Source organism: Mirounga angustirostris, unplaced genomic scaffold (assembly GCF_029215605.1).
Source record: "Mirounga angustirostris isolate CCGP_5_RB_7025 unplaced genomic scaffold, mMirAng1.0.hap1 SCAF_1, whole genome shotgun sequence".
Lineage (NCBI taxonomy): Eukaryota > Metazoa > Chordata > Mammalia > Carnivora > Phocidae > Mirounga > Mirounga angustirostris.
In genome coordinates, this window is record NW_026991709.1 from 282271 (window position 1) to 309803 (window position 27533).

Consider the following 27533-nt stretch of genomic DNA (forward strand, 5'->3'; position numbering starts at 1 on the left):
CAGTGTGGGAGCAAGGAATCAGTGAGTTTAAAATTCTGTGGTCTTGAATTTGAGCTGGAACCAGCAGCATAAACTCATGATGTAGGTACTCTTACAAAGAGACATCATTTCCTACTCTGTCCAGTGAAGAAAGCCCAGAAACAGTGAAGAAGCCAGCAACATCAAGTGCCCAGATGGTGGTCCCCCAATTCCATTTCCCCTAGGAAGTAGCAAGGTCCCTAGGGTCCTGGCCATGACAGGTCTAGGATGCAAAACACACTGCCTTCCCCCAAGTATCTGAGCTTCCTCATCTCTACTATGGCCTCAAAGAATTCCAGGAGTACATCAGAAGGACTCAAGAGCCAACCTGAAGGGGCTCCCACTAACCACTGAAAAATAAAAAAAACTGTAATAGACTGAATCACATCCAGTATGTTTACATCCACTAGTTCTTAATGAAACAAATAAACAAAACTCATGGTCGCTTGAAGAGGATTCTAAGAAACCACCTTACTACTCTGAAATCAATCCTTGATCTTGTTTTCTTACACAGCCTGCCTCCAGGCCCCTGGGTGACTGAGGAGGGCATGCGCTCTCCAGAGGAGAAACTTTCAAGGCTGCTCTGGTGAGCCTTCATAATCAGGGTAGCTCTGCTGTGAAGTCCTAACAGATCAGTGACCCCAGGAGTGGTGAACAGAGGCAGCCAGAATCATATGCCACCTTCCAGGAGGAATTTTTGCCAGAAACTGAACCCGAGTCTGATCCAACCACAATGTACAGGATGACCACAGGCGACAGACACCTGTATTGAATGATAGATCTGAGACACAATCTTCAGAGCCTAGGCTGAAGAAACATACTGGACAAACAACTTGTTTTTGTCCACAAACTAACCACAAGAAAACTATGACAGAGGAAGAATCTGTAGATTAAGAAAGACTTAAAGACCTTGTCCTCACGAAGCACAATTTTTTTTTACTTCATTTTGATCCTGAATCAAACAAACTAAACATTAGATAATCAGAGAGTCTGAACAGTGACTAGATATTGAATTACAACAAGAAATTACTGTTAGGATAAAAACTCTGAACACAGCAGGTATAGAGAGAACATACCTCAATGTAAGAAAGATCATATTTGACAAACCCTCAGCCAACACCATTCTCAATGGTAAAAGGCTGAGAACTTTCTCCCCTAAGATCAGGAATAAGTACATGGAACTAGAAGTCCCAGCCACAGCAATAAGGCAAGAAAATGAAATAAAAGACATCTAAATTGGAAAGGAAGAAGTAAAACCATCACTATTTACAGATGACATGATCTTATATATAGAAAACCCTTAAGACTCCACCAGAAACTGTTAGAACTGATAAATACATCCAGTAAAATCACAGGAAACATCTGTTGTGTCTCTGTACACTAGTCTAATGAATGAGCCATCAGAAGGAGAAATTGAGAAAACCATTCCATTTACAGTTGCACCAAAAATAATAAAATAAAATAAATTTAACCAAGGAGGTAAGAAACCTATACACTAAAAACTATGACAGTGATGAAAGAAATTGAAGACACAAAGAAATAGACATTCCATGCTCGTGGATTGGAAGAATTAGTATTTTTAAAATGTCCATTCTACCCAAGGTAATCTACAGATTCAGTATAATCCCTGATTCCAATGGCATTTTTCACAGAACTAAAACAAATCATCCTAAAATTTGTAGGGAACCAAAAAAAGACCCTGAGTAGCCAAAGCAAACTTGAGGAACAAAGCTGGAGGCATCACACTTCATGATTTTGAATTATATTACAAAGTTTTAGTAACCAAAATGGTATGGTATTAGCATAAAAATAGACATACAGATCAATGGAATACAATAGAGAGCCCAGAAATAAACCCAAGCACATACGGTCGATTACTTTGTGACAAAGGAGACAAGAATATACCATGGGGAAAGGACTGTCTTCAATAAACGGTTCTGGGAAAACTGGACAGCTACATGCAAAAGAATGAAACTGGACCACTTTCTCACACCATCCACAAAAATAAAATCAAAATTGGTTAAAGACTTGAAGATAAGACCTGAAACCATGAAACTCCTAGAAGAAAACATAGGTGGTGGTAAGCTCCCTGACACAAGTCTTTTTGATGATTTTATGGCTCTGACACCAAAAGCAAAAGCAATGAAAGCAAACATAAAACAAAAAAGCTTCTGCACAGCAGAGGAAATCATTACCAAAATGAAAAGGCAACCTACTGAGTGAGAGAAAATATTTGCAAATCATATATCTGATAAGGGGTTAATATCCCAAATATATAAAGAACTCACACAACTCAATGGCAAAAACAAACAATCCAATTTAAAAATGGTCAGAGGATCCAAATAGGCATTTTTCCAAAGAAGACATACATATACTCAACAGGTACATGAAAAGGTGCTCAACATCATTAATCATCAGGAAAATGTAAATTTTAAAAAATGAGGTATCACCTCATACCTGTCAGAATGGCTAAAATCAACAACACAAGAAACAACAGGTGTTGGCAAGATATGAAGGAAAAGGAACCCTCCCACACTGTTGGTGGGAATGCAAACTGGTGCAGCCACTCTGGAAAACAGTATGGAGGCTCCTCAAAAAATTAAAAATAGAACTACCCTACGATCCAGCAATTGTGCTACTAGGTATTTACCCCAAAAAAAAACACCAAAAACACTAATTCAAAAAGATAAATGCACCCTTATGTTTAATGCAGCATTATTTACAATAGCCAAGATATGGAAGCAGCCCATGTGTCCACGGACTGATGAACGGATAAAGAACACGCGGTGTGGACACAATGGAATGCTACTCAGCTGTAAAGAAGAACGAGATCTTGCCATTCACAAATGCCATTCACAACGTGGATGGACCTCGAGGGTGTAAGCAAAATAAGTCAGTCTGAGAAAAACACGTCCCGCGTGATCTCACTTACACGTGAAATCTTGAAACTGAGCTGACAGATACAGAGAACAGACTGGTGGCTGACAGAGGTGGGGGTGGGGGGACAGAGTGGGAGAAAGTGTCAGAAGACACGAACCTCCAGTTACAAAACAGAGTCTGGGGATGTAGTGTGCAGCACGGTGACCAGAGGTAAAAAGCTGTCCTGTACCCCTCTGAAAGCTGCTGAGAGGATAGACCTTAAAGGTTCTCAATCACAAGAAAAAGAGTTGTAATTAGGTATGATGATGAATGTCTACTAGACTTACTGTGATCACTTCACAGTAGATATAAATATCAAATCATTATGTTGTACACCTGAAATTAGTATTATATGTCAATTACATCTCAATTTTTAAATTTTTTAGAATTTTTTTTAAGATTTTATTTATTTATTTGACACAGAGAGAGACAGCGAGAGAGGGAACACAAGCAGGGGGGAGTGGGAGAGGGAGAAGCAGGCTTCCCGCTGAGCAGGGAGCCCGATGAGGGGCTCGATCCCAGGACCCTGGATCATGACCTGAGCTGAAGGCAGATGCTGAAGGACTGAGCCACCCAGGCGCCCCCTGAAGGCAGATGCTTAACGACTGAGCCACCCAGGCACCCCTATATCTCAATTTTTAAAAATATTTTATTTATTTATCCAAGAGACAGAGAGAGAGAGAGATCATGAGCAGGGGGGAGGGGTAGAGGGAGAAGCAGGCTCCCCCCTGAGCAAGGAGCCTGATGTGGGACTCAATCACAGGACTCTGGGATCATGACCTGAGCTGAAGGCAGGTGCTTAACTGACTGAGCCACCCAGGTGCCCCAATTATATCTCAATTTTTAAAACGTAAGAACATTATTGTTAATTCTTAGAGATGTGATAATGGTATTCCTTGTTTAAAGAAATAATAAAATCTTCACAGATAAAATGTGATGTCTGGCATTTACTTCAAAACACTCCTAAGGGAGAAAGGGGAGGGCCAGGCAGGGACACAGTCAGGACCTGGGTTGATAACTGTTGAACAGGGTGATGGGAACATGGGGTTATTATGATGTAGTTTTCGAATGTTGGTGAGGTTGGTGGGGTCCAGAGCCGACGACCAAGAAGGAATTCTTGAGACGTCTTTGGTGCAAAAAGGTGGTTTTATTAAAGCCTGGGGACGGGACCGGGGGGACAGGACCCGTGGGCAGAAGGAGCTGCTGCACCGGGGTTGTGAGGGGTGGCTGATCATATGCTTGGGAGTTGGGGGAGGGAAGGAAAAGGGAGGTGTCCAAAAGGACTTGGACCTGCTGAAGAAGACTCACAGGATACCAGAGGCCTGGCTCTTGTCAAGCTAGGGTTGTTTTTCCCTGTTAACAAGGCATCAACATTAAGACAGGAGCTTCCTGGAGGAATGTTACACTCTGCCCGCCTCGAGTATTCGTCAAGGGGCTGCAGGTTATAAGGACATTTACTTTTATCTTCATTTCCTTCTGCCTCTGTTCCCCACATCAATTACACTGTTCTTCTTGTTTGTTGTGTTAGAAATATTCCATAATAAGACATCACAAATTTTATTAAAAATAAATGCTGAGATACTAGTGGGAAAACACTACTCTGAAGCTCAGGGCCGCCTGGTCTCCCTGACGCATGGACCGCTCTATGCCTGTTTCTACCAGCTTCATGCCAGTCCACACAACTGGCCTGGAGATGGCAGGGTACCAGAGGAAATTCACCCAAAGACTTGCACCATTGCCCACAGCAGCTTTATTCATAACAGTCAGAAACTGGCAACCCAAACGTCCATCAGGATGTGAATAGATAAGAAACCCAACTCGGCCATCAAGAGGAATGCGCCACCCAACCACACAATGACACGAGGAATCTCAAAACCATGCTGAGGGAAGGACGCCAGACAGAACGGCAAACACTGTGTGATTCCCTTTACCGAGAGTAAAGTGGTAGAAAGGGAGACACGCCGTGCCACTCAGGCGTGCGGACACGCAGCTGACCAGTGGCTCTCGGGCTGGGCAGTGCAACAGCGGTGGGGGACACGGGAGAACCACGGCATGGCGGAGATGCTCTGTCTTCATTACCACGGTGCACTGGTTACTTGGGTGCACACTGTCGTCAAAACTCAGCGCCTGCACACTTACAGATGGGCTCATTCTACATAGAAATTGCATCCCATCAAGCCAACGGAAAATCCCCTACTGGACAGCACACTGTTTGTAAATTTTACTTCCTTCCCCCCGAAATAGTATGCTGGACTCCAGTTCAGTATTTAAAGAAATGAGGGCCACCATGCGGTGCAGGGGAAGGTGGCACCCCACAGCGTGCCCTGAGCAGTGGGCCGAGGGACAGAGGTGTGACGAGCAAGTGGGAGGACGTGTCAGCCACTGCAGAACCTAGAGATGGGTACTAGAACTTTCTGCACCATGCTTTCCACTTCGCTCTAGCTCTGACATTGTCATAACAAGCTCTCAGTCCCCCTGGTGCCCTTGTGGCCATGGCCTGGTCCGAATCTAAGTAACAGTCTCAATGGATACCATCCTAATTGACAGGAGAGTCACGGGACTGCTGTTTTAGGACACACTAACCCTCGTACGGAATTAGTTTCAAAATGCTGTTCCCTTATCTTTACGAAGCCCAATTTCTTAAGCGCCTACTGTGTGCAGGCAGCACAGGGTGGAGGAAGGCTGCAACTCTCAGTAACCAAGCCTGTGATCCTGTGTGGGGCGACTGGACATCTGGGCTGCTCGGCACTGAGCTAGAGACAGGGGCAGGCAGGCCGGGCTCTGAAGGAAGGGAACGCGACCCCCGAGCACCCGGACTCGTCGGAACCACACTCGCAGAGACAGGGGCCAGCCGCCGGGCCCACCTGCAGCACGCGGCTCATCCACTGGAAGCTGTCCTCCTCAGAGGCATCTGGCCGCTGCTCAGCCACAAGGACGATCCTGTCATCGTGCAGCACCGTCACGGAGAACACAGCAATCCTGGGGGAAGACGAGGACAAAAATGACCACCCTGCAAAGGACACCAAACAGGACGCAGATGCTTCCTCTCCCTTGAAACGGAGGGTGCAGACGTGCTCGTGTTGAAAAGACAATCTAACCACAGGCTGCTTGTTGAGACCTGGAGAAGTGACAGTCCCTAGTCTCCTACAGTACGGCTGAAATAAGTTCCAATTCGATAAAACAAAGAGGACTCGGTGCAAAGCAAAACAACCAGGCACAGATCTTAAAAGAAAATTTTTCTTGATTATAATGTTAATGCACGTGCTACATTTCTTTGTGCAAAAATCTTTGTCTAGAAATACTATCAGGTGTATTGTTTAATCTTACTGATTAAATCTCTTTCACTAATGTGTTCATGTCCTTGTGTTTACTGTGGTGTCAGTGGACTCGTTTCTCCCGCCTCACTTTAGGGATTTCAGCGCTCTCCGTTTCTCTGTATTTACTGCCTGTTGCCTCTTACACTTGGAGGTGGTTCTCTTCCTCCTTATGGGACAAGAAGCTGGTCCCCCCATGGAGCCCAGCACGTCACACACCCACCGCCCCAGTTCTGGGCCCTCATGGACGTGCTTGCTTTCTCTCGTTCTCCCCTCGGGCTGGCGTGCACATGCGCGCACACACACACTTTACCCAGTACTAAATTTCCCTTGCTTTCATGCATCTTGAATGGGTCTCTCTCAGTATCCCAAGAATATTTTTATTACAACTGCACAACTAGGTGACAATTGGGATGAACATAAAATCCAAGTTAAAAATTCCTTTTAATAACTTAAAAACATCCTTGCACTGCCACCTTCTGGAGCTGGCCCCAGCACTGGGGAGTCTCATGCCTTCTGCTTGATCCCGATGCCAGACCCTTCTTGAGTCCCGCAAACCCAGCCTCCTGCTGCCCAGACGCTGCCCTCCCCTCCATGCATGTGCCCTCCCCCCCGGGTCTGCTATTTCGATGCCAACCCTTTCTTGGTTTTTTAAACTTTTTTTTTTTTAACCTCTGGAGTACTTCCTTAATCTGACTTTCCAGTTTATCACTTCCTTCTCTAGCTGGTCTATCCTGCTATTTATTCCATCTATTGTGTTTGTGTCTAAGAACAAAGGACTCATTTTGTGTGCATTATAATATTCCTGAGATGTTTGGCTTCCTCTAGCATACACACTTTATCGGCCGTGGCTCTAGTTCTATTTTATTTTATTTTATTTTTTGAGAGCGAGTGAGCGAGCACAAGCAGGGAAGGGGCAGAGGGCAGAGGGAGAGAAAGAGTCTTAAGTAGGCTCCGTGCCCAGTGCAGAGCCCAATGCAGGGATCAATCTCACGACCCTGAGTTCATGACCTGAGCTGGACTCTGAAATCAAGAGTCAGACACTTAACTGACTGAGCCACCCAGTCGCCCCTGTGGCTCTATTTCAAGGTGGGTGTGGTGGTGGGGACAGGCAGGTACCCCGGCCAATGGCTGATGCAATCAATCACTGGCACCCCCACTAATCACTCACGATGGCATCACCTTGTCAGCTGCCTGCTCAGGAAGGGCCTGCACCTCCAGGTACTGTCAGGTCCTGGGGGCCTCCCTAATCTACCCCAGAAGCAGGTGTTGGCCACCCTGACATTATCCCCACGGACACCCACACCAACAGTGTCCTGTTTCTGCTGTGAGGGCAGGTCACGAGGTCCCGGCAGCCCCCGCTCAGGCACCCACACAGGCCTGCCTTGCTGGCTTCTCCTTGGTAGGCATCCCATACCCCTGTCATCCCGACTACGAGAAGGGCCAGCAGCACACACTCTTTGACAGAACTCCCTAACGATTTCTTTAAGGAATATTCGAAGGCAGGGTCTGGCCAGGCTCACAGGTACCCTAGTTTGAGTAATTAAGCACCCCCCTGAGAAGAAGAAAATTAAAAAACACAGCCAGCTGGGTGGGCCAGCTAGGAGAAGGGGATGCTTCCTTCAGGACAAAGAGCTCAGGAGCTGAAGAGAGCCAGACACAGCTTCCCTCTTCACCCCCAGTTGCCCAGGGTCAGAAAGTGCTTGCCTAACACATTCAGAAAAGTTGAATAGTTGCTCATCCCAGGGGCGAGGTAGGGCCCTCCGTGTGTCTCGCTAAACTCAGTAGAAAAGAGAATTGACCTTTGGTGATTCAGAGAAACTGGTCCTTGACTGTTTCAATCTGCATGTCTGAGGTTCCAGGGTCCTAAAGCAGGTACTCCTTGGACCTCGTCCTCTTAAAGAACCACATGAGCCTTGTGGGCAGTGAGGACACTAATGGGCTCCTGGCTGCAAAGATCGTCCTTTTCTTTGTGAAGATTTTCTGATGAACAGGAATTTTTAGGTTTTGTGTATTCCAATCACTGGGCTTTGCTTCTACTGCAGACAGATTCTCAAACTTCAAGGAGAGAAGGGGTCTAGAGCCATAGTACAGGGCCGCAGCGCATCACCTGCCTCTGTAGACAAACTTCATGGGCTCCACGGCCAGCGCTGTGGCCACGATGTCATCCGCACTGTGTCTACGAACTCCAACCACCATCAGCCCATCCAGCTTGCCCACGACAAAGACCAAGTTATCCTGGAAGCAAGGACACAGGTCAGGACTTGGGACACGCAGGCAGGCCCTGTGGATCAGGCAGCTGATGGCACGTGGAAACCAAGCGTCCTGCCATGTGGTGACACGGGGGGTTGGGGGGGCACAGGGTCCTGTATCCTGGTGGGCTGGGGAGGAGACAAGGGGACATGGGGGGGCAGCGAGGGGGGCACAGGGTCCTGCATCCTGGTGGGCTGGGGAGGAGACAAGGAGACATGGGGGGGCAGTGGGGGGGCACAGGGTCCTGCATCCTGGTGGGCTGGGGAGGAGACAAGGGGACATGGGGGGGTGGGGGGGGCACAGGGCCCTGTATCCTGGTGGGCTGGGGTGGAGACAAGGGGACATGGGGGGGTGGGGGGCAAAGGGTCCTGCATCCTGGTGGGCTGGGGAGGAGACAAGGGGACATGGGGGGGCAGCGGGGGGGCACAGGGTCCTGCATCCTGGTGGCGGGGGGTGGCACAGGAAAGGTGAGGTTGTATAGGACTCTGACCGCCAGTGCCCTCGGGCAGGGCTCCCAAAGTCAGCGGCCAGGACATTCTGGGCTGACAGTACTCTGTTGTGGGTGCTGTCCTGTGGACTGTGGGACCTAGAGAGCATCCCTGGCCCCTAGATGCACACTGGATGCTGACAGCGTCCCCTCTACTGAGGTGTGGGCCTGTCTGGAGGCCCAGGTCCTGGCAGCAGGACATACTCACAGGCCCGATGAAGCCCAGCAGCCCCGTCCTGGTGAAAGGCCTGTCAGACACGGGCATGCCTCCTGCCGTGACCGGGACGGTCTGCACAGAGCAGAGAGGGGAACGTCAGGCTGTGCCCCATGGACAGCTAACCAACCAGATGCCGGCCAGGGTACAGCTCCCCGGATGGGGCTGTCACCCAAGGATCCCTGGTGGGGAACAGGCCACCCCAAGGCCGGAGTCTCTGTCAGCGGATGAGACGCTCCTCGGGCTCCCGCACCCAGCATGGTCCGTGCTCCTCCTGTGACCCCCTCACCCCCTGTGCCCAGCGGCTGGCCCCTCGAGCATGCGGAGCGCTGGCTTCCCGGGCTGACCTCGACCCCCATCAGGGCTGGAGAGCCGCTGAGCCTCTCGCCCCGCACTCCACTGATGCTACGGAACCCACCCCAGCAGAAAGGGCAGGGGGAGGTACAGACCTCAAAGACACTCTTGGTGATTCCAAGCAGCCCATAGTACGCTGTGCCGGTGGTAGTGGAGCTGACGCATAGCTCCCCGACTTCATCGGTTTTGCAGAGGTAAGGGGCGCCTTCCACCTTCACAACACATACGTCAGCTAGGAGAGGGGAACCCCAAAGTCACACACAAGCAATACGCGTAAACAGGTCATTCGCAGAGATCTACTCGTCGCTACGTCCGCAGTTATGGAAACGAAACGTCACACACGCAGTCTGCCCTTCCAACGAGTTGTCGGACGTGCATACCACACGCCCTGTCCGGGCGTGCGTCCTTCTGCTTCCCACGCGGTATTTAACCGAAGCACGACGCGTCCTGCACATCATAAGCTCAGGCTGACAGGACACTTGCTCTCTCGTGGACACATTCCGTGCCCCCTCCTCGGGTCACCCTCCTGACCCGTCTCATGCCGTAGCCCCGCACAGCCCATCCAGAGCCCAGCCACCTCCTGTTCCACTGTCATAAGCAGCTCCCCACCGACGATCCTGCCTGCTGCCCGCTCTGGGCATGGGGGGCCGTGCCTGTCAGGTGACTGCAGTTCCAGGCCGCCCAGCCCTGCCACAGAGCAGGCATCCAAAACCAGCCTCCAACGGAAGGGTGAAATGCACACCAGAATGTGCAGCGGTCCATTTAAGGGAACTCGGTCACCCAGTGAGGAATTAAGAAGCCTGTGGTCACCGGGCACGGCCCTTCCTTGGACTCTTGAGTGTTCTCTAACGCGTTCGCCTCTCCCAGGATGGTAATTAGCAAGAGGACAAAGAAGGGGGCTCATTGACTTGTTTCCATTCATTCACAAATGCTGGAGGGGGACGCTGGTGTGCAGGTCACAGCCAGATACTCCCACATGCTTGCATTCACAGCAGAGACCCTGAGCTAAACGACAAAAGGCCACAAAGCCCTTGGGGCGAACACAGTGAAAGATTAAGTCTCTGCTGGAAACAGGACACCATCAGCCCTCAACACATCAGTCAGCTCTGCAATGGTCCTGACAGCTGACGCGCAGACACACATACACACACACATGCACATGCACACACACGCAGCGGGGGAGCACTGTGCACACACGCACACACACGTGCACATGCAAGCATCCAGGGGAGCATTGTGCGCGCACACACACACACGCAAGCACCCAGGGGAGGACACGCACGCACATACATACACATGTAGCCGGGGTAGCACCGTGCAGACACGCATACACGCACACATGTGTGCACACAGGCACACACACACACACACGGCTGGAGGAGCACTGTGCGCACACACATGGAAACACACACACACACACACGCAAGCACCCAGGGGAGCACACGCACCTACACACCAGGGGGAGCACTGTGCGCACACACATGCAAGCACCCAGGGGAGGACACGCACACACACATACACACGCAGCTGGGGGAGCACACGCATGCACACATGCAAGCACACAAACACACACACGCAGCCGGGGGAGCACCGTGCAGACACGCATACACGCACACATGCGTGCACACACACACACATGCACACTCGCACCAGGGGGAGCACTGTGCACACACACGCACATAGGGTGGGTCAAGACAGCTGCCCATGAATCTCAGAAGGGCCCGCATGGCGAGGAGGAAGCCGAGCCACTGTGAGGTCGTCACCGTGAGGGGCAACCACAGAGCAGCAGGCAGAGCCTCCCCGGCTCACAACTGTCACTGGGCCTCCCGGGCCAGGCTCAGGTCCCCATTTCCCTGCGCGACACTCTGCAGGAGGACCACAGGCAGGCCGTTCCACCACCCTCTCCTTGTGGCATTGCCACGGGGCCGGCACTCAGGTCCAGGGGGCCCGGGGGCAGGAGGCTGCAACGGGAATTTCTTGCAACCTTCAGAGTCATGCTCCTGACTGAACACATCCCTGCTACCCCGGCTGGTGGCATCCGGTGATCAGGCCATCTGCAGACTCTGGAGTGCCGGGAGCTGATCAATGCCTCGTGTGTGTGCAGCATGATGCCCATGCCTGACATGCAGTCAGCACTCCAGCTCCCAGACACCAGAGAACCACATCCGGCTCAGGGGCCACCAACAAACAGACCCTCCTGGTTTTGCACAACCTTAAATTTAATACAGAGGCAGGCAAAAAACTGAAAAAATAACACTATAAATTAAAACCCCAGTATACATGGAAACCACTGCTCAGAAGCCTTTTGCTCGTGAGCTTGCAGAGCACTCCCATGAAGCCCAGAGCACTCAGGACTCCTGTTACATCAAGCAGCTGCGGGACTGGACACACTCCAGCTCGTCCCTTACCTCCCGGCAGCACCTGACCAACGTCCTGAACGGTAAGAACGGACAGCTTTTCTTCAGTATCAACTCTGATCACACCAAAACTGAGACCGTTCATCGACAGGACAGCCTTCTTTGGTGGAGGTCCTCCCAGGTCTGGCGGCCTGCAAGACAAAAGCAGACACACTGACGAGGGGACAGAGCCCATGGCGGGGGAGGGATCTGTACCCAGCCTGCCTGCAGGATGACGCTGCACCAAAGCCTCTGCTCTGCACCACACACGGCTGGCCGTGGGGGCAGGTCCCCTGAAGACGCTGCGCGCTGCTTGGCATGGGGTCCCTTGCACACTCCTCCCCCGCCGGGGGCATCTGGTGGGCCTGTGGCCAGGGTCTAAGTGACATTCTGTGACCTCCCCGGAGAGGTCATAAAGCTGACAGCTTCTGCCTGGCTGTGCTGGGACACTTGCTGGGAGCCCTGGGCAGCAGAAGGACAGGCCCCGAGGAAGCCTGGAGCAGCCCCCAACGCGTCCAGTCCAGAGACCAGAGGCTGCAAGCCAGAACCACCAGCAGAGCCCTTCCCAAACTCCTGACGCAGAATGCAGGAGAAATACAGTGCCTGATGCCACCAGGCGTGGGAGTGAGGTGTCACCACAGAGCAAAGGAATGAGGAATACCTTATGGTTTGTGAAGGACAAAGATGTTCTTTTTCTTGCTAAGTTATTAAAATTTTAGGATTATTTAATACTTGCACATATGAAAGCACAGACTAATGTAACACAAGACCACAACCATGACTGACTTTCTAATAACTGGGTTGAGAGCAGAAAATTAACGCAGAGACACTCTCAACTGTGAGCACACGGCCCTCTACCCCAGGACGGCACCCAGAGGCCGCTGCGGACAGGAGCCCTAGGGCCGCGAGAGGGGACCCGGGAAGGAAAAGGTGGCCCGTTAGGAGCAGGAAGGGCAAGAGCCTGCCAGCTCTGAGGTCCCGACCGCACCCTCCGGGCTGAGACGGGGGGAGCGCAGAGAGAATGCAGCTGCAGGAGCCGCGGTGGGGCTTCCTCAGGAGGGGGCAGGGGTGAGCGCTTGGCCAGGGCCCTTCTCCAGGACATCCCCGCAGGTACAGACCCGTCCCTGGCTGCTGGGCACTGGAGATGCCAGGGGCCCCCCTCGGGGCAGGGAAGGGCTCCGGGCTGCGATGCTTATGAAGGCCAAGGAGGAAGAGGAGCCCTCGGAGGGAGAACAAGCCCAGAGATCAGAGCCCTGGGAGCCGCTACCCAAGTCCCGGCATGGATCCAGGCTGGAGTGAGACGCGCGACCAGCCCAGGGCGAGGGGCATGGTGCCCAGGGCTGCCCCCCCACCACGCGCACACGCCTGGGAAGCTGGCCCGGCGTGGCTTCGTGAATTCTCCTGCCTAGAGGCAGACTCCCACACTCCGCAGCAGCATGAGGAAGACGGAGCAAGCAACCACCTCACCTGCGGATGGCGACCGTTAACGCCTCAGGGGAAGTCGCACAGGGACAGATGACCTCGGGCCTCAGCCCTCTGGACTGGAAGACATTGAGGAACGCATCACAGGAGGATATGGACCCTGCGTGAGACAGAGGGAGACGTGGGGTAACTGGAGGGCTGACAGGGACAGGCCTGACACCAACGCTCCAGGAGACGTCTGGGGAGGGGTGGGGCTGCTTCCATGGAAAACATGATGCGTCTGGAAACCACCAGCAGGGAAGAGCTGGACGTTTCTCAAGGAAGGCCTCTGCTGCACCCCTGCATTGTGTCTGAGCGCTAACTCACGGCCAGCCCCACCCTCGCCCCATCTCCTCACAGGTCTGCTGATGGGAGGTGACCGAGAAGCATTTATGGGGCGAACCTCCCTCATGGCGAGGCCTGGGTGCTGCTGGAAGTGCCTCAGGGCTGGGGGGTCGGCCAAGTAACCCCCCACAGGGGCAGCCCACACACTGTCCCCGGGCTGCCCCTGCTTCTCCCCGACTCGCCCCGGCCAGTCTGAGGTGTCATGGATATGGAAGCTCAGCTCCCAGGCGGGAGGGTGCCACCTGCTCGGGGCTGCACCCATTGGGACCCCAGGGCTGTGCCATGACCCTCAGGCACCCTGCCACAGCGAGGCTTGTGGAAAAGCAGGGGCGCTGCGTCCAGTTCTTGCTGGGCACCAGCAGACAGCAGAGGACACACAAGACAACCCAGTCATTCAGTGCCACAGGGCCCCGGAGGGCACGCGGAGTGGCAGGATCTGAGGTCGGTGGGGGACTGCGGTCTGCAGCCAGGAGGGTGAGCCCGGTGCCCGGTGAGGAGCTGCTGGGGGTGCAGCAGAGTGGAGGACCTGTGGGGGCATGAGGCCAGGACCGGGCATGTGAGTGGGTTCAGGCGGGCGTGGGGATGCAGGGCACCTAGCCCTGGGTGTCTTGGAAGCAGGATGGAGGGGCCCTGCTGGGCCCAGGGACGGGTGGAGGAGCTGGACGGCAGGGTGCCCTCCTGGGCGGTGGGACACCAGGGGCGCAGGGCTATTAGGGCCCTCCTCAGGGGACTGGATCAAAGGCCAGCCCCCGGTCCAGGTGCTTCAATGCAAAAACAGTGGCACACAGCTGTTAAAGCAACGAGAACAGCCTCCCACCTGGTCGAGGGCTTTGTGCCGCACGGAAGCCCCCACGAAGGCCCACGGCGCCTCCCCAGGGAACGCCCCGCGGCAGGCCTCAGACAGCCGCCAACAAGCAGCCACACTCAGACCCTGCGCAGAGCCCAGGGCGCACAGTGGCACAGCAGGGGAGATCCCGGCAGGAGGCCGAGCCGGATCGCTGGGGCCACAGGGGCCAAGGACAAGAGGCTGGGACAGGCTCCCAGTCCGTATCTACATTCCGGCCATTTCCTAATGTAGCTTCTGTCCGAGGTGTTAAAATTGCTTTAAGGTCAGTGCCTTCATAAACATGCACAAGATACACCAGGGAGTCCCCACCAAGAGGGCGTGTGGCCCAGCACACGGCAGGACATTTAGGGATGTAACACCTCAGTGCTGCTTCTCGGCATGCTGTACCTGAACCTCTTCCCTCCCAAGTCAGGCCAGCGGTGGGGAGGCCCTGGCCACGCCCTCGCTCGGCTGCGCTTACTCACAGGGGTTAGCGCCGTCCGCCACGATCAACACGCGCAGTGAGCTGAGGCTGACGTCCCTCTGACCTCGCTGAGCTAGGAGAGACCAGTGCATGTCGCGGGACTTGACCAGCGCGGCCCGGGCTGCAGAGGGGGAGCACAGAAGTGCCCTGCGTCACGGGAAAGCGGCACGCTTGCGCCTCACAGACACACCTGAGTCTACACGGGTCCCCAGGACGAGTGAGTGTGCGGACAAACCTGAGGCCCAGCCTCAGGGGGTCACGAAGGGGCCCCCCAGGCCTGCTGGAGCAGAGCCCGAGGGATGGGGAAGCCCTGTGGCTGACCAAGGCAGGGGGCAGGCGGGCAAGGCCTCCGGGCAGCCCCACGGCCCTCTGTCCACACTGCTTCCTGGGAATCAACAGCTCTAGCGCTGGTAGCTTCTAAAGCCCTAACCTCAGATTAAAGCCATCCCCACTACTAAGAACCGGGAGCACTGATGGGACTGTAAAGAAAATTTCAAGAGAACAAAATTGGTAGCCTATGGTGTTTGCAGAAGAGAGCTGCCACGGGGCCGTCCCCCGCAAGGGCCGCCCGGGCCGTGTGCACAGGCCAGACACAGTCCACGACTGGTCATGGTGCGCGCAGGCCGTCAGCGCTCCTCAGCTCATCCCTGCAGTTCCGCATGTCGGCTTTATTACCGTCTGAATCACCAAGGATTAAATCAAAGTGACTTCTTGAATGAAGGATGAGTCAGATGACGGTGCTATTTCCCATTACCTTTATAGGAACACACTTTCTGAATCCAGGACAGAGGGTTCACCTTCATCAGCGCGTACGGGATGCTGATGACGTGCATCCTGTTCATGACACTCTGTGGAAGAAACGGAGGTGCTCAAGGGGCAGGCCTCGCTCAGGTGCAGACAGCAGAGGGCCACACCACGCCAGAGAAGGCAAAGATAACATCAACGCCCTCCTCATGATGACACTTCAGTTCAGATAAGGATTAATTACATCACCTAAAAATAGGGCTTGGTGTCATCTATTGATATGAAGCATTAGGATCCCTCAATTCCAACCATTAGATCATTTAGCATACAACACTCACTGTTAACACTCCATGCCACAGACCAGCATCCCTTTTGAAATCCAGCACATTTGTTAATGTCTCAGCTGAAAGTGGACAAAGATGGTTAAACCACTTGTGACCCTCTTCACAAGTCATGTGCATTTTTAAAGAAACTCCGAGATGAATACATCATTGATTGACATGAAGAGCTCTAGGAAACATACACACCATTTCCAAATACCATGTACCAATTAATCAATCGTCTTGGTTATTTATTCAAATTACTAGAAAAACTCAGAAGTAGGTCATACAATTTTGGATTAAAACAGAGCTATGCTGGGGCACCTGGGTGGCTCAGTCGTTAAGTGTCTGCCTTCGGCTCATGTCATGATCCCAGGGTCCTGGGCTCGAGCCACCATTTGGGCTCCCTGCTCAGCGGGGAGTCTGCTTCTCCCTCTCCCTCTACTCCTCCCCCTGCTCGTGCTCTCTCTCTCCCTCTCTGTCTCTCTCAAATAAATAAATAAAAATCAGTAAACATCTTGAAAAAAAAACAACACAGAGTTATGCTGATCACTAATCTGAAAACATAAGGAACAGCGTGTACTTGAGCAGCCCCTCGAGACTCTCCCACTGCACATGGATATGCTTACTTCTCACTGTACATCCAGATGCCCCCATTCTCACACCGAGGCCACCACCCTGCATCTTTGGGAAACAACACATGCTGCTCATGTTGCTTCCCCTCAGAAAGCTGTCCCTTCTCTCTGCTCTCGTCCAGTAAGGGTGGCGACCCGGGGCTGCCCACAGAGCCCTGTGCTCTGCAGGACCTGGCTGCAGGCCCCCCACCAAGCCACAGCAACCTCGACGTGCACCCCTCAGCATAGACACCAACGGTGAACATGAGTCTGCTGTGCCGGGAGATGAGACTGCTTTCTGAGAGCTCTGTACGTATGCTCCTTCTGTTGCTAAAGCCCCCAAATGATACGTGATATACACATGTCCAGAAAAAGCACACATGTGACTTAATAGATCCAATTTTCAAAAAATTATTCAGGCCCTTGAATATATCTAAAATCATCCTCCAAATCTCCACTGAAGTCTGCAGCGACCCCTGACTTTTATTTTATTTTCCCCTTACTTTTAAACACCTGTATTTTAGTTATTTAAAACATACCATTCAATTTACTTTCTAGTTTTATTCAATTCCAGTATTGTTACAGTGGGGAAACCATCATTTTTATAGTTTCTTAAAATAATAGTTCTAAGCTAAATATCTGATATTTAACAGTAAATGGGGGGAGGTGCTGCCGTTATCACCAACAGAAAATCTATGACTTTCAAGATTCCGTTTGTATATTTGCATGCATGACAGTTTTTGCCAAAACCACAGTCATAGAAAACAGTAATACAGAAGTGGGTCCATTAAGACGGTTTTCCATTTTTTTAAGTACAATATACACTGCCCCTCAGCTATGTCACAGATGGAACCAGCCCACCACGCCTAAGTGGTGGTATATGAATTTCATGCTCCTTAAGATCAACAGACACACACATGTACTGGAAAGGACCCTGCGTGGGCCTGCCTGGGTGACCTAACCCCCACGCATCCAGCACAAGCAGAGGGCCCTGAGCACTCTGGCCCCCGGCCCCACCTGGCGAAAGGGCTAGGTCGACACACAGCCACAGTCCCCAGGGGCCTGCACGCCCTTACCTTCTGAGTAGCCGCAAGCCTGGGTCAGAGCCTGGCACTGGGCCAGCAGGGATGCGTGGGACACCGTGACCCCCACCGTGCTGCCTTCTTTGCTGGTTTTATACTGAAAGATTTCAAGGAAAAAAAACCATTATGGGATGCTTCTGGAGGTCACGGCAGACTGAAAGGGAGGCTGACAGAATTTAAAAAGAAGTGGTCAGTTGTCCGTCCTTCACTAACCATCCCGTCACATGGGAGCACATGATACACCGTGAGTCTTGGGGTGACACCCACAGAGGAGAGTGGGGCACCCCTGGGGTAAGTGCCTGGGTACAGCAGTGCATGCGGGCTAACCCGTAACTGCCGGCCCTTTCTGTCTCTGGGGTGAAGATCAAACAGAAGGGTAAGTTTAAGCCTGAACCTAAAATAAATGGCAGCTTACACTCATGAGAAACAAGAGCCGAGCCTGTGGGGGCTGCTTTAACGTGCTCTGAGTTAGATGAGGCCATTACCTCGATGTAGGCGGTCCCAGCCCCTGCATCCTGGGTCTGTGGGCGCCAGTCTTTGGGGGGCTTGGTCAGATGCTTCCCGTCGATCACCAGCCAGGAGAGCGGGGGCCATCCTGTGAGGGTACAGATGGCCCAGGACAGTGGTCAGCGGGCCTCAGGGCTGAGCCCCCACCACACAGCCACCGGCTACTGTGCACCTGGGGAACACAAGTCTCCGTCCCGTTCACTTTGTATTAATTTATATTTAATTCAGTAGGTGCCTCTGAACAGTGACTCTGAACCGGGGGGAAGCGAGACGTGCAGGCCTCGGACAAGGACCTCACTCCTGCTGGAGACACCTCCCCTGCCCTTGGGGGCCTACCTTTGAAAGTCGCCACCTCTCCCGTCTGTGCCTTGGGCAGGCCCTTCTGACAAGCATCCGTGGTCAGGGCCAGGGTGACGCCGCAGCTGCCCAGCAGAAACCCGACCTGCTGGCTGCCAGCGTCCTGCAGAGAACACAGCGAGGCACTCGCGGGGCTGCCACAGAGGGCCCTGCACCACTCAGGCCCACCCAGAGAGCTGAGCCCTTCACCTTCATTTGCCCGCATCAACTTCTACACCTGAATCCTAGATGGGTATATGCTGTATTTTCATGGAAATACAATAGAATCATTTTTAGGTTGAAAAGATATATTTTTGCAATGAAATAGAAAGTTCTGGATAATGGGCCAATTTCTCAGTGTTTTCTTGTAAATGACATGTAGCAGCATTTTAATAAACCAAAAATAATAGCATGGAAATTTCCACGTGAGTCATCTTTAAAATTTGCAGATTAACCTGGGGAGGCCCAACCTTTAACACTTTAACACAATTATTTATTTCCCACAGAAATGCACATTTCCTTCCAGTCAATGCTTCTTTTATACATATCCCTCAGTAACGTTTTGTCACTTTCTTCCTGCAAGTTTGACAAATCTTGCTTTTTCTGAAGAATCTCTGTATTCAAATATCTGTTCATCATATATCATCCTCTGGGGTGTACTGGCTTTATGTCAAACTTCACTTTTGGGATTCTTGAGTATTTGTTGCTGATAATGCTTACTTTAACTGCCTGAACACTGATAGGGTAGAAAACTCTAATTTTCTAAAACACGTGCCTTGTGTACTCTTAAAATAATCACTTTTTTTCAATAATCAGATTACTGACATTTATACTTGAAATGTAATAGCTCCCTAGAACATCACCAAGTCCCCACATTAATCATTTTTCAGTAGTAAAAACTGCTTGCTGTTACGTAAGCAGACAGAAAAGCAAGCAAATTCCCATCTCCCATATTCAAAACTATCACTGAGAAGGAGTTACAATATGTCACGGTGTGACTTACTCATTCTCAAGAAATGAAAATTATTATCGATATGTGTATGGTTTTGAGAGACAGATTTAACAAAATCTGATCGTAAATTCTATCCATCAGAGGAAAAAACATGCACCATTTGTTCTGAAAAGTTCACAGAGATGACGTAAGAGCTCCGTCTACAGCTTCTAAAGTCCCTCTCACAACAAGACACACGAGAGCGGACTGCAGCCGGCACCGCATCGAACACTCTCTCAAGTCCTGGCCTGCCTGCCTCCCTCTCTTCACTCCGCACAGCGCCCGGCTGCCAGGTCGCTCCAGCAGGAAGGCGCCAGCTTCCGAAGAGAACCTCATGGGGCCGGAGCCCCACAGCCCCGACCGAGTTAGCTACCTTTCTTGTTAATGGCACTTCTATGGGGACAGGAACCAGGTCTGCCAGGAGACACCCATAAAATGCCACCATGAACATCACAGGGTCACTGTTTGGAAACACCAGGGCCACCTACAACAGTACAAAGGAAATCCATGAAATCCACTCACGAATGATGCCGTCACCCCAACGTTCAGAACCCCTGCTAACTAGATGGAATCTGGACATTTTAGATCATCTTACAGTTTTTCAAATGTAGTTCAGAAAATGTAATTTGGGGGCTAATTCTTGGTCCTTAGATTTCCTCAACCATGTAACTTTTCATAAATAGTTTTCAGGTTGAGGTCTTTATTCTACAAGCAACAGAATAATTTAGAGCGTTTGTGCGTAACGGCCGTCCAGCACGAGTCTGGCGTGGGATGGAGACCTGGCTCGCTCCGTGCACGCTGTCTGTCTGGGGCACACCACCCACATCTGTCAGCCTGGGCGAAAAACACCCACAGCAACAGGAAGAGTGGGCACGGCACCAAATTATACCCAAAATACCTTCCACAAGATAAAATCCTAACACCAAAGTTTTAGTCGAACAGATCTTCGCTCAAGACTTAAATGTACTGACAGGGAAGGGAGGAGGGCACCGGACCCCTCAGCGGAGACCCCCACCGCTGCTCCTCCCGCAGAGTCCCCTGGTCCCCGTGCTGCCACTGTTTAAGTTACATGCTCTATTTTATTCATCTTCCACTTTCATTTTTATCAAAAACATTTTAAAAACAGAATTTAAGATGACAAAAGTACTAATGGAAAAAAATACCCCCATGCTCCACCCGTCCTCACTCCCCAAGGCAACCTCTTCAAAAATATCTTCCATCTTCCTTTTGCTATTTACTCTCCTATCTTTAAGTATTATGCTTACATTGCTATATTCTATTGTTGAAAGTGTCTCAGTATAGACTGTATTTCCCATTATTGTAGATGAGTTCCCAGCCCTCTTCATTCCTGCCTTTCTCTTCCCCATCCTTCCAGCTGCCATTTCTAACAACATCGGGTAAAATCAAAAGCTCTTTATGGAATGAGATGTTTATAAGCCCCAAATATTGTAGTAAGTGTGCTTGAAACCGTAAGTGATGGAGTCAGGACAGTAGATGCTAACACCGGGCCCTTGAGGACACAAAACAATGGCTACGCAGAACTGCTTGATAAGACACAATTTAAGCTACACCTCTACTCTCTCCTTGGGGTCTGGAAATCCAGTTTCTAACAGGTTAATTTGCTGAAAGGGCAAAGCTCTCCTTTAAAAGTTGATATTAATAGTGGTTGCACCAGAACTGTGACCCACAGCTTTGAGACTAGATATTTGGTATAAAAACATTTTTAGAGAATGCAGAGTTGTGTTTGTTCACTTTTATAAACTCTTTTTCCCACAGGGTGATGAATTGGCTACCCATATCTGATAGTTAGCTCATTCACTGTGATCTGTCGACCTTCCATCATTAACCTAACTACGTGGACTCTCTCAGGAGTCAAGAAGGGTATCTGGTAGTCTCTGTCCTTGCAGGAATCTTTTTCAAGAAAATTAAATTAGGGATTCTTAGAGTCATTTTAAAGCACAACATAAATCAGGAACTCTTACAGTTTCATTCTAAAGCACAACGTATCAAGTACCGTTCTCGGACTATTCTTGTTTTTCAGCCGAGTCCACATCTGCTGATGGTAACTGCCACCTCTACTTGCTTTGCTTTCCATGTATCTGCTGGCCAAATATGCTCTAAAATGCTCCGCCAGATGTGTTCAATACCTTTCGCAAGTATTTTCTAAGTAACCAACCCGTCAGGTTGTCCTAAGTCTTACCAGATGCCCAGCAGCGTACCCCGGCCTGGGGCCTCTGTCCTCCCAGGCCACCCTACACCTTGGCTCGCTCCTGCCCACCTGGAAGCTCGGAGGCTGGTTTCTGCACCCTGGTCCTGCTCAGTAAGTGGCAAGGAGCTCTGCTGGGGGCCCTCTCACTCTCCAGCTTCAGGATGTTGACGGGCATTACTACCACCACTTAAAATTCTCTACTCTGTCCCCTTTCCCGTCTAGAACTCCTACCAGCCAGACACCGGACCTTCTTGACCAAGGCTCAGTTTCCATCTCTTAGCCTTCCCCACTAGCATCTTTGTCTTGATTTGTGGAACAATAACTTCACCTTAGTTCTCCAGGGATATTAAGACTAATTTTTAAAAAAAATTTATTTTCTGTATGTGACTTTCTTCCACGTTTGTTTCCTCCCCCCCCCCCCCCGCCCTTTTCCCTTTTCTTGTTTTTCTTTTCTTTGCCTGTTGGTTGTTTTCTTTCACATTCTTCAAATGCCCTGGGTGACTGGTTCTTTTTCAAGAGTGGACAAAGAGTTGCCTGAAACTTATAGTTTCACTGTGGGGCCATCTGACCACAAGAGCCCTCTCACTAGGGGGTCTCACTGTTGAGTGTCCTGCCCTCCATCGTGGACGTTCTGGTCTACCTGCGCTCCTCGTGTCTGCTTCAGTTTGCCCAGAGCCATGCTCACCAACAGAACTTCCTATGATGACGGAAACGTTCTATCTCCAAGCTATCAAATGTGGTAGCTATTAGCTATGTGTGGTTCACGAGCCCTTGAAACGTGGCTTGGGTGACTGAGGAACTAAATTTTTTATTTTACTTAACCGTGGTTAATTTAAGTGGCCCCATGTGGCTACTGCAACAATGTTGGGCAGTGTAGTAAGTACAAGGAACAAATAAGCCTCTAGCCTCCTCATGTTCTACCTCAGCAGTGAGGTAAGAGGGGGCTGCCTGGCCACATGGACGAGAGGAAGAGATGAATTTCCAAGTAGGGTCAACGTTTTCTCATAAAACTTAAGCTTTGGGGATCCAATTTTTATTAATATTAATATTTTTACTAAAATCAATAGGTATGAAGTCAAAGAGGAAAGATGTTGGAAGAGTCAGTGGATGAGCAATGAAGAATGAAAAGAACCATGATCTTACGTACATCATCATAAACTTTGTCCATATTTAATATTTTTCTTTGCTGACTTTAAACCCCTTGTATTAATACTATAAGTCTAACCAACTGATGGAATACTGATTTCAATGAGACATATTTTTAGAGTTTGCTTTTGCTCACTCCAATAAGTTATATTCTAGTTACTTACTCTGTCTCCAGGTTTAAGTAGTGGTTCATTCTTACTAGTCAGTTTATTAAGTAGAGTATAAGCTAGTTTTAAACTCCGACTCCAAAGTTTGCCTAAAATAAAATAAAAATACTAAGCAATGTAAAATTTAAGAAACTGATAAATAACATTTTGATGTAGCAATCACAATATCCCATACTATTAGAAATTCAGGTAGTTTCCAACTGATAACTATTTTGCACAATGCTGTAATGAACATCATAGTTTTCTCTTAAAAATAACTTATGGATTTATTTTTCTTAATACAAAAATAGAACAGGAATTTATTATAGAAAATTTAGAACATAGAGAAGCTAACAGAAAAAAGTCAGCATTCTTTCGGTTATGTATGAACACACACACAACACACACAGACACAAAAGCATATATACATGTACATGCAATTTTCAAGAAATTGGATCATACTTCACTCTGCTTTGTTCAGTCAACATTGCATTTCGGATGCATTTTCATGTCATTAAATATCTCTCAACTACATCCCTTATTATGATTATGAGTGGCATAGAATTCATTTAATCTCTATAATTCATGAGGTGGGTCCTATCTCCATCTCCAGTTTTCATCCAAGAGGAGACCGTCCAGGAGACGTCAGTCCCTCCAGGAGACATCAGTCCCTCCAGGAGATGTCAGTCCCTCCAGGACCCAGCCCTTAGGCCCAGCAGGTTCTGCCGGGCACACGCCCCTCCAGCACGCAGGCTCACGTACAGAGCACAGCCGTGAACGCTCAACAAAGGAGAGCGTCACTTGGAAGATGGATGGTGAAACAAAGGGAAGGGAAGGAAGTCTAAAGGCCTCTGGGAGGTAGACTGAGGAGGGGCAACAATGGGGTAGGACGACAGAAAAACCCGAGTCCATCCCCAACACCTGAAGCAGCCTCAACACCCACCCTACGTAGTACCAAAGAAGCAACACAAGAGTCATGATTCAGCCCCTTTCAAATTCCTGGGGAATGACCACATGCAATTTGAGCAGCCATGCCCCCCGAGTAGTGCTCAGATTTCATCATAAATAAAACTAAACACGGGTGCAACATTATGAAATAAGTGAACTGTGGGACCTGAGAAATCAGTGAGAAAAAAAATATTCAACTCAAAATACTATTGCCTTTGTCTATATACAAAGGTCAATTCAAGATGTTGATAACTGTAATAATCCAGATTTTCAAACTGAATCCAGCTATATATAAAAAGAATAATGTATCATGACAAAGTCAGTTTATCTCAAGAATGCAAAAAGTTTTGGGGCACTTGGGTGGCTCATAGGTTGAGCGTCCGACTCTTGGTTTGGGCTCAGGTCATGATCTTGGGGTGGTGAGACTGAGCCCCACCTAGGGCTGCGCGCTCAGTGGGGAGTCTGCTTGAAGACTCTCCGTCTCTGCCTCTGCCCCTTGCCCCACTCTCATGCACTCACTCTCTCTCAAATAAATAAATCAATCTTAAAAAAGTGCAAAAAGTTTTAACAGAAAATCAACATAATTTGTCACATTAACAAAAGTGAAAAAAGGTAAAACAATTGAACAATCATCCAGGATTTTAAATGATTTAAATTCAGAATGAAAGGAAATTTCCTTAAAGTTGATAAAGCCCATCTTTAAAAGTCCTACAGGAAATATCAGAATTAATGGTCAGATATTGAAAGCTTTCCCTGGGGAAGCAGAAACAAGCCAAGGACATCTGCCTTTTTACTGAAAGTCTTAGCCGACGCAGTAAGGGGGAGGGGTGGAGAGAGAAGGCCAGCAGTTGGAAACAAAACTGTCATTATTTTCAGATGATGTGACTGGTACATTATGAATCTCTTGACGTCCTCCATGGATGTCAAGATTTACTATAGAGCCACAGTACTTCAGGAAGTTGGTGCTGGCATGAGGGTAGTATATTAACTCAATGGGATAAAACAAAGAACCGCAACAGCCCCACCATGTGTGGACAATTCCATCTATGACACAGGTGGCCTGGAGAAGCGTGGTGGCCCTGTGGGAACGAGAATGGGACAGATGGCTATCAGTCCTGAAAAACGGACCCTGGGACCCATCCCCACGCTGTACACAAGACTCATTCCCAGTGGACTTGGTACATCTAAATGTGAATGGCAAAACAGCAGAGCTATTGCAAGACAAGAGAATAACTTTATGACCTTGGCTTAGGTAGAGTCCTTAAGGAGAACTCCGGAAACATTCACCATGAACATAAAAGAAGGTGAGGTTGGGCGGAGCTTCTGCTCACTAAGGTACTGGTCAGCAGTGGATGGGGAAGGCTCACAGTGGGGGACACCTGCAGCACATGTCACTGACAAGGACTGGTATCCAGAAGACACCAAAAGTTCCCACAAATAACCCTACATAAAAAATGTGCAAAAGATTCAATAGTACTTAACAAAAGAGAAAACCCAAATGATTAAAAAAAAAATAGGAAAAGATGTCAATCTACTCTGTGATCAGGAAAATGCAAATTAACACCCAAATGAAATACTACTACCATATTCTCACCAGATTAGCCCCAGGAAGCCTGACGATGGGGAACAGATGGGACTGACACACTGATCAGTTAAGTGTAAACTGGGAACGTTTGGCATTGTCTGATAAATGTGAAGATATGCATAATCCCAGACCCAACACTTCCACTCAGGAGTACAGCCCCTAAAAAATGCATGCTCATGTACCAGGTGGCACACCCCAGAACGTTCTTTTTTTTTTTTTAAAGATTTTATTTATCTATTTGACAGAGAGAGACACAGTGAGAGAGGGAACACAAGCAGGGGGAGTGGGAGAGGGAGAAGCAGGCTTCCCGCCGAGCAGGGAGCCCGATGCGGGGCTCGATCCCAGGACCCCGGGGTCATGACCCAAGCCGAAGGCAGACGCTTAACGACTGAGCAACCCAGGCGCCCCCACCCCAGAACGTTCTTAGCAGCATTGTTTGTGAGAGCCAAAACTGGGTATCAACATTATAGCCAATACGTAAATTCTGATCTCTTCACTCTTAGACAGAAAGGAATAAGCTACAACTACACACAATAATATGACTCATAAAAGCATAATGGTAAAAGACTCTGCTTCCAAACAGGAGACAGCGCTGCTGGCAGACCAGGGCTCCCACCTAGAACAATTTTATCCAACAACTGGATAAAATGCAGAAATCATCCAGCAAGACAACTAGAGGAGTTAAGGCTCGAGAGGGACAACCCTCAGGAAGGCGAGCTGCCCGTGCACAGCTGGGAGTTATGCGGGCCCTGGCACCCACAGGAGACAGAGTGTCTCATGGATTCGTGCCCCTGGAGCACTGCCACTGAGGCATGAAGGTAACAGCAGGCTTCTGGCAGAGGCTGGGAGCCACGACAGCACAACCAGCCTCCCCCTAGGAAATCTACGGAGTCCTGGGGCTGTGAGCAACAGGGGCTGAAAACCCACGTGGAAAACCTCTGAGAAGCAAAGTGGAGTCCTTACGTAGCACAAGAGACAAAAGCCATGGCTGGGGAACCCTGGAGAAGGACAGACAGGCGCTCAGAGGGGGGCTGAGCCAGCCCCAACTGCACGGCAGAGACCAGCCACCATGCTACCTGCCATGTGGAGTGAAGGAGGGACGTCTCTCATGGAGGGGACATCATCTGGAACCTCCATAATTTTTTACACACAATGTCCAACATTTAATCAAAAAGGTACCAGGCATCCCAAAGATAAATTCCCCAAACTAAAACCAAGAGAAAGTACAGACAACAGCAACAGGCCCAGAGGTGACCTGACCTGGAGCTGGCTGACAGAAACTTTCCATCGTGGTAAGGGGTGTATGGATTCTGGGAAATAAAGGAAAGGATGAAGACAATGCATGGAATGATAAAGAATTTTCCTAGAAAATTAGAAGAGGAATTAGAATACAGAAGTGAAAATTCTAAACTAAAAAGGCAATATCAAAATTAAGAACTCATCAGGAATTTCATAATAGAATAAAAATTTCACAGAAGACAGGATTAGAGAATTTGAATAAAGGAAAATTTAAAAATCTCCAAACTGAGGTATAGATGACCCTCGAATAACACAGGTCCACTTAGTGGATTTTTTTTGATAAATACTATAAATGTATTTTCTCTTCCTTAAGATTTTCTTAATAACATTTTCTTTTCTCTAGCTTACTTTATTGTATGAATACAATATATAATAAAAACAACATATAAAATAAGTGTTATCAACTGTTTATGTTATCAGTAAGCCTTCTGGTCAACAGCAGACTAGTAGTAGTTAAGTTATGGGGGTAGTCAAAACTTATACTTGGGTTTTCAACTGTGCAGGGGTCAGCACCCCTAACCCCTGTATTGTTCAA

The 27533-nt window shown here is 49.6% G+C and overlaps 1 protein-coding gene across 17 annotated transcripts in view; it reads right to left on the reverse strand.

Moving 5' to 3' along the window:
- The window catches only part of DIP2A (disco interacting protein 2 homolog A), a 108330-nt gene that overhangs the window by 24879 nt on the left and 55918 nt on the right, over window positions 1-27533 (reverse strand). For 13 of the 17 annotated variants that reach the window (XM_064577580.1, XM_064577558.1, XM_064577569.1 and 10 more), the window contains 14 exons: window positions 23185-23276; window positions 20039-20149; window positions 18675-18798; window positions 18317-18426; window positions 17826-17928; window positions 16154-16218; window positions 15826-15919; window positions 15073-15192; window positions 13423-13537; window positions 11968-12107; window positions 9655-9791; window positions 9200-9280; window positions 8362-8489; window positions 5802-5916 (listed from right to left, as the gene is read on the reverse strand). In XM_064577580.1, the coding sequence (XP_064433650.1) occupies window positions 5802-5916; window positions 8362-8489; window positions 9200-9280; window positions 9655-9791; window positions 11968-12107; window positions 13423-13537; window positions 15073-15192; window positions 15826-15919; window positions 16154-16218; window positions 17826-17928; window positions 18317-18426; window positions 18675-18798; window positions 20039-20149; window positions 23185-23276 (1535 nt within the window). Of the gene's footprint in view, window positions 1-5801; window positions 5917-8357; window positions 8490-9199; window positions 9281-9654; window positions 9792-11967; window positions 12108-13422; window positions 13538-15072; window positions 15193-15825; window positions 15920-16153; window positions 16219-17825; window positions 17929-18316; window positions 18427-18674; window positions 18799-20038; window positions 20150-23184; window positions 23277-27533 lie in introns of those variants that run through there. The other 4 variants (XR_010407175.1, XR_010407176.1, XR_010407173.1 and 1 more) reach the window with 2 other exon arrangements.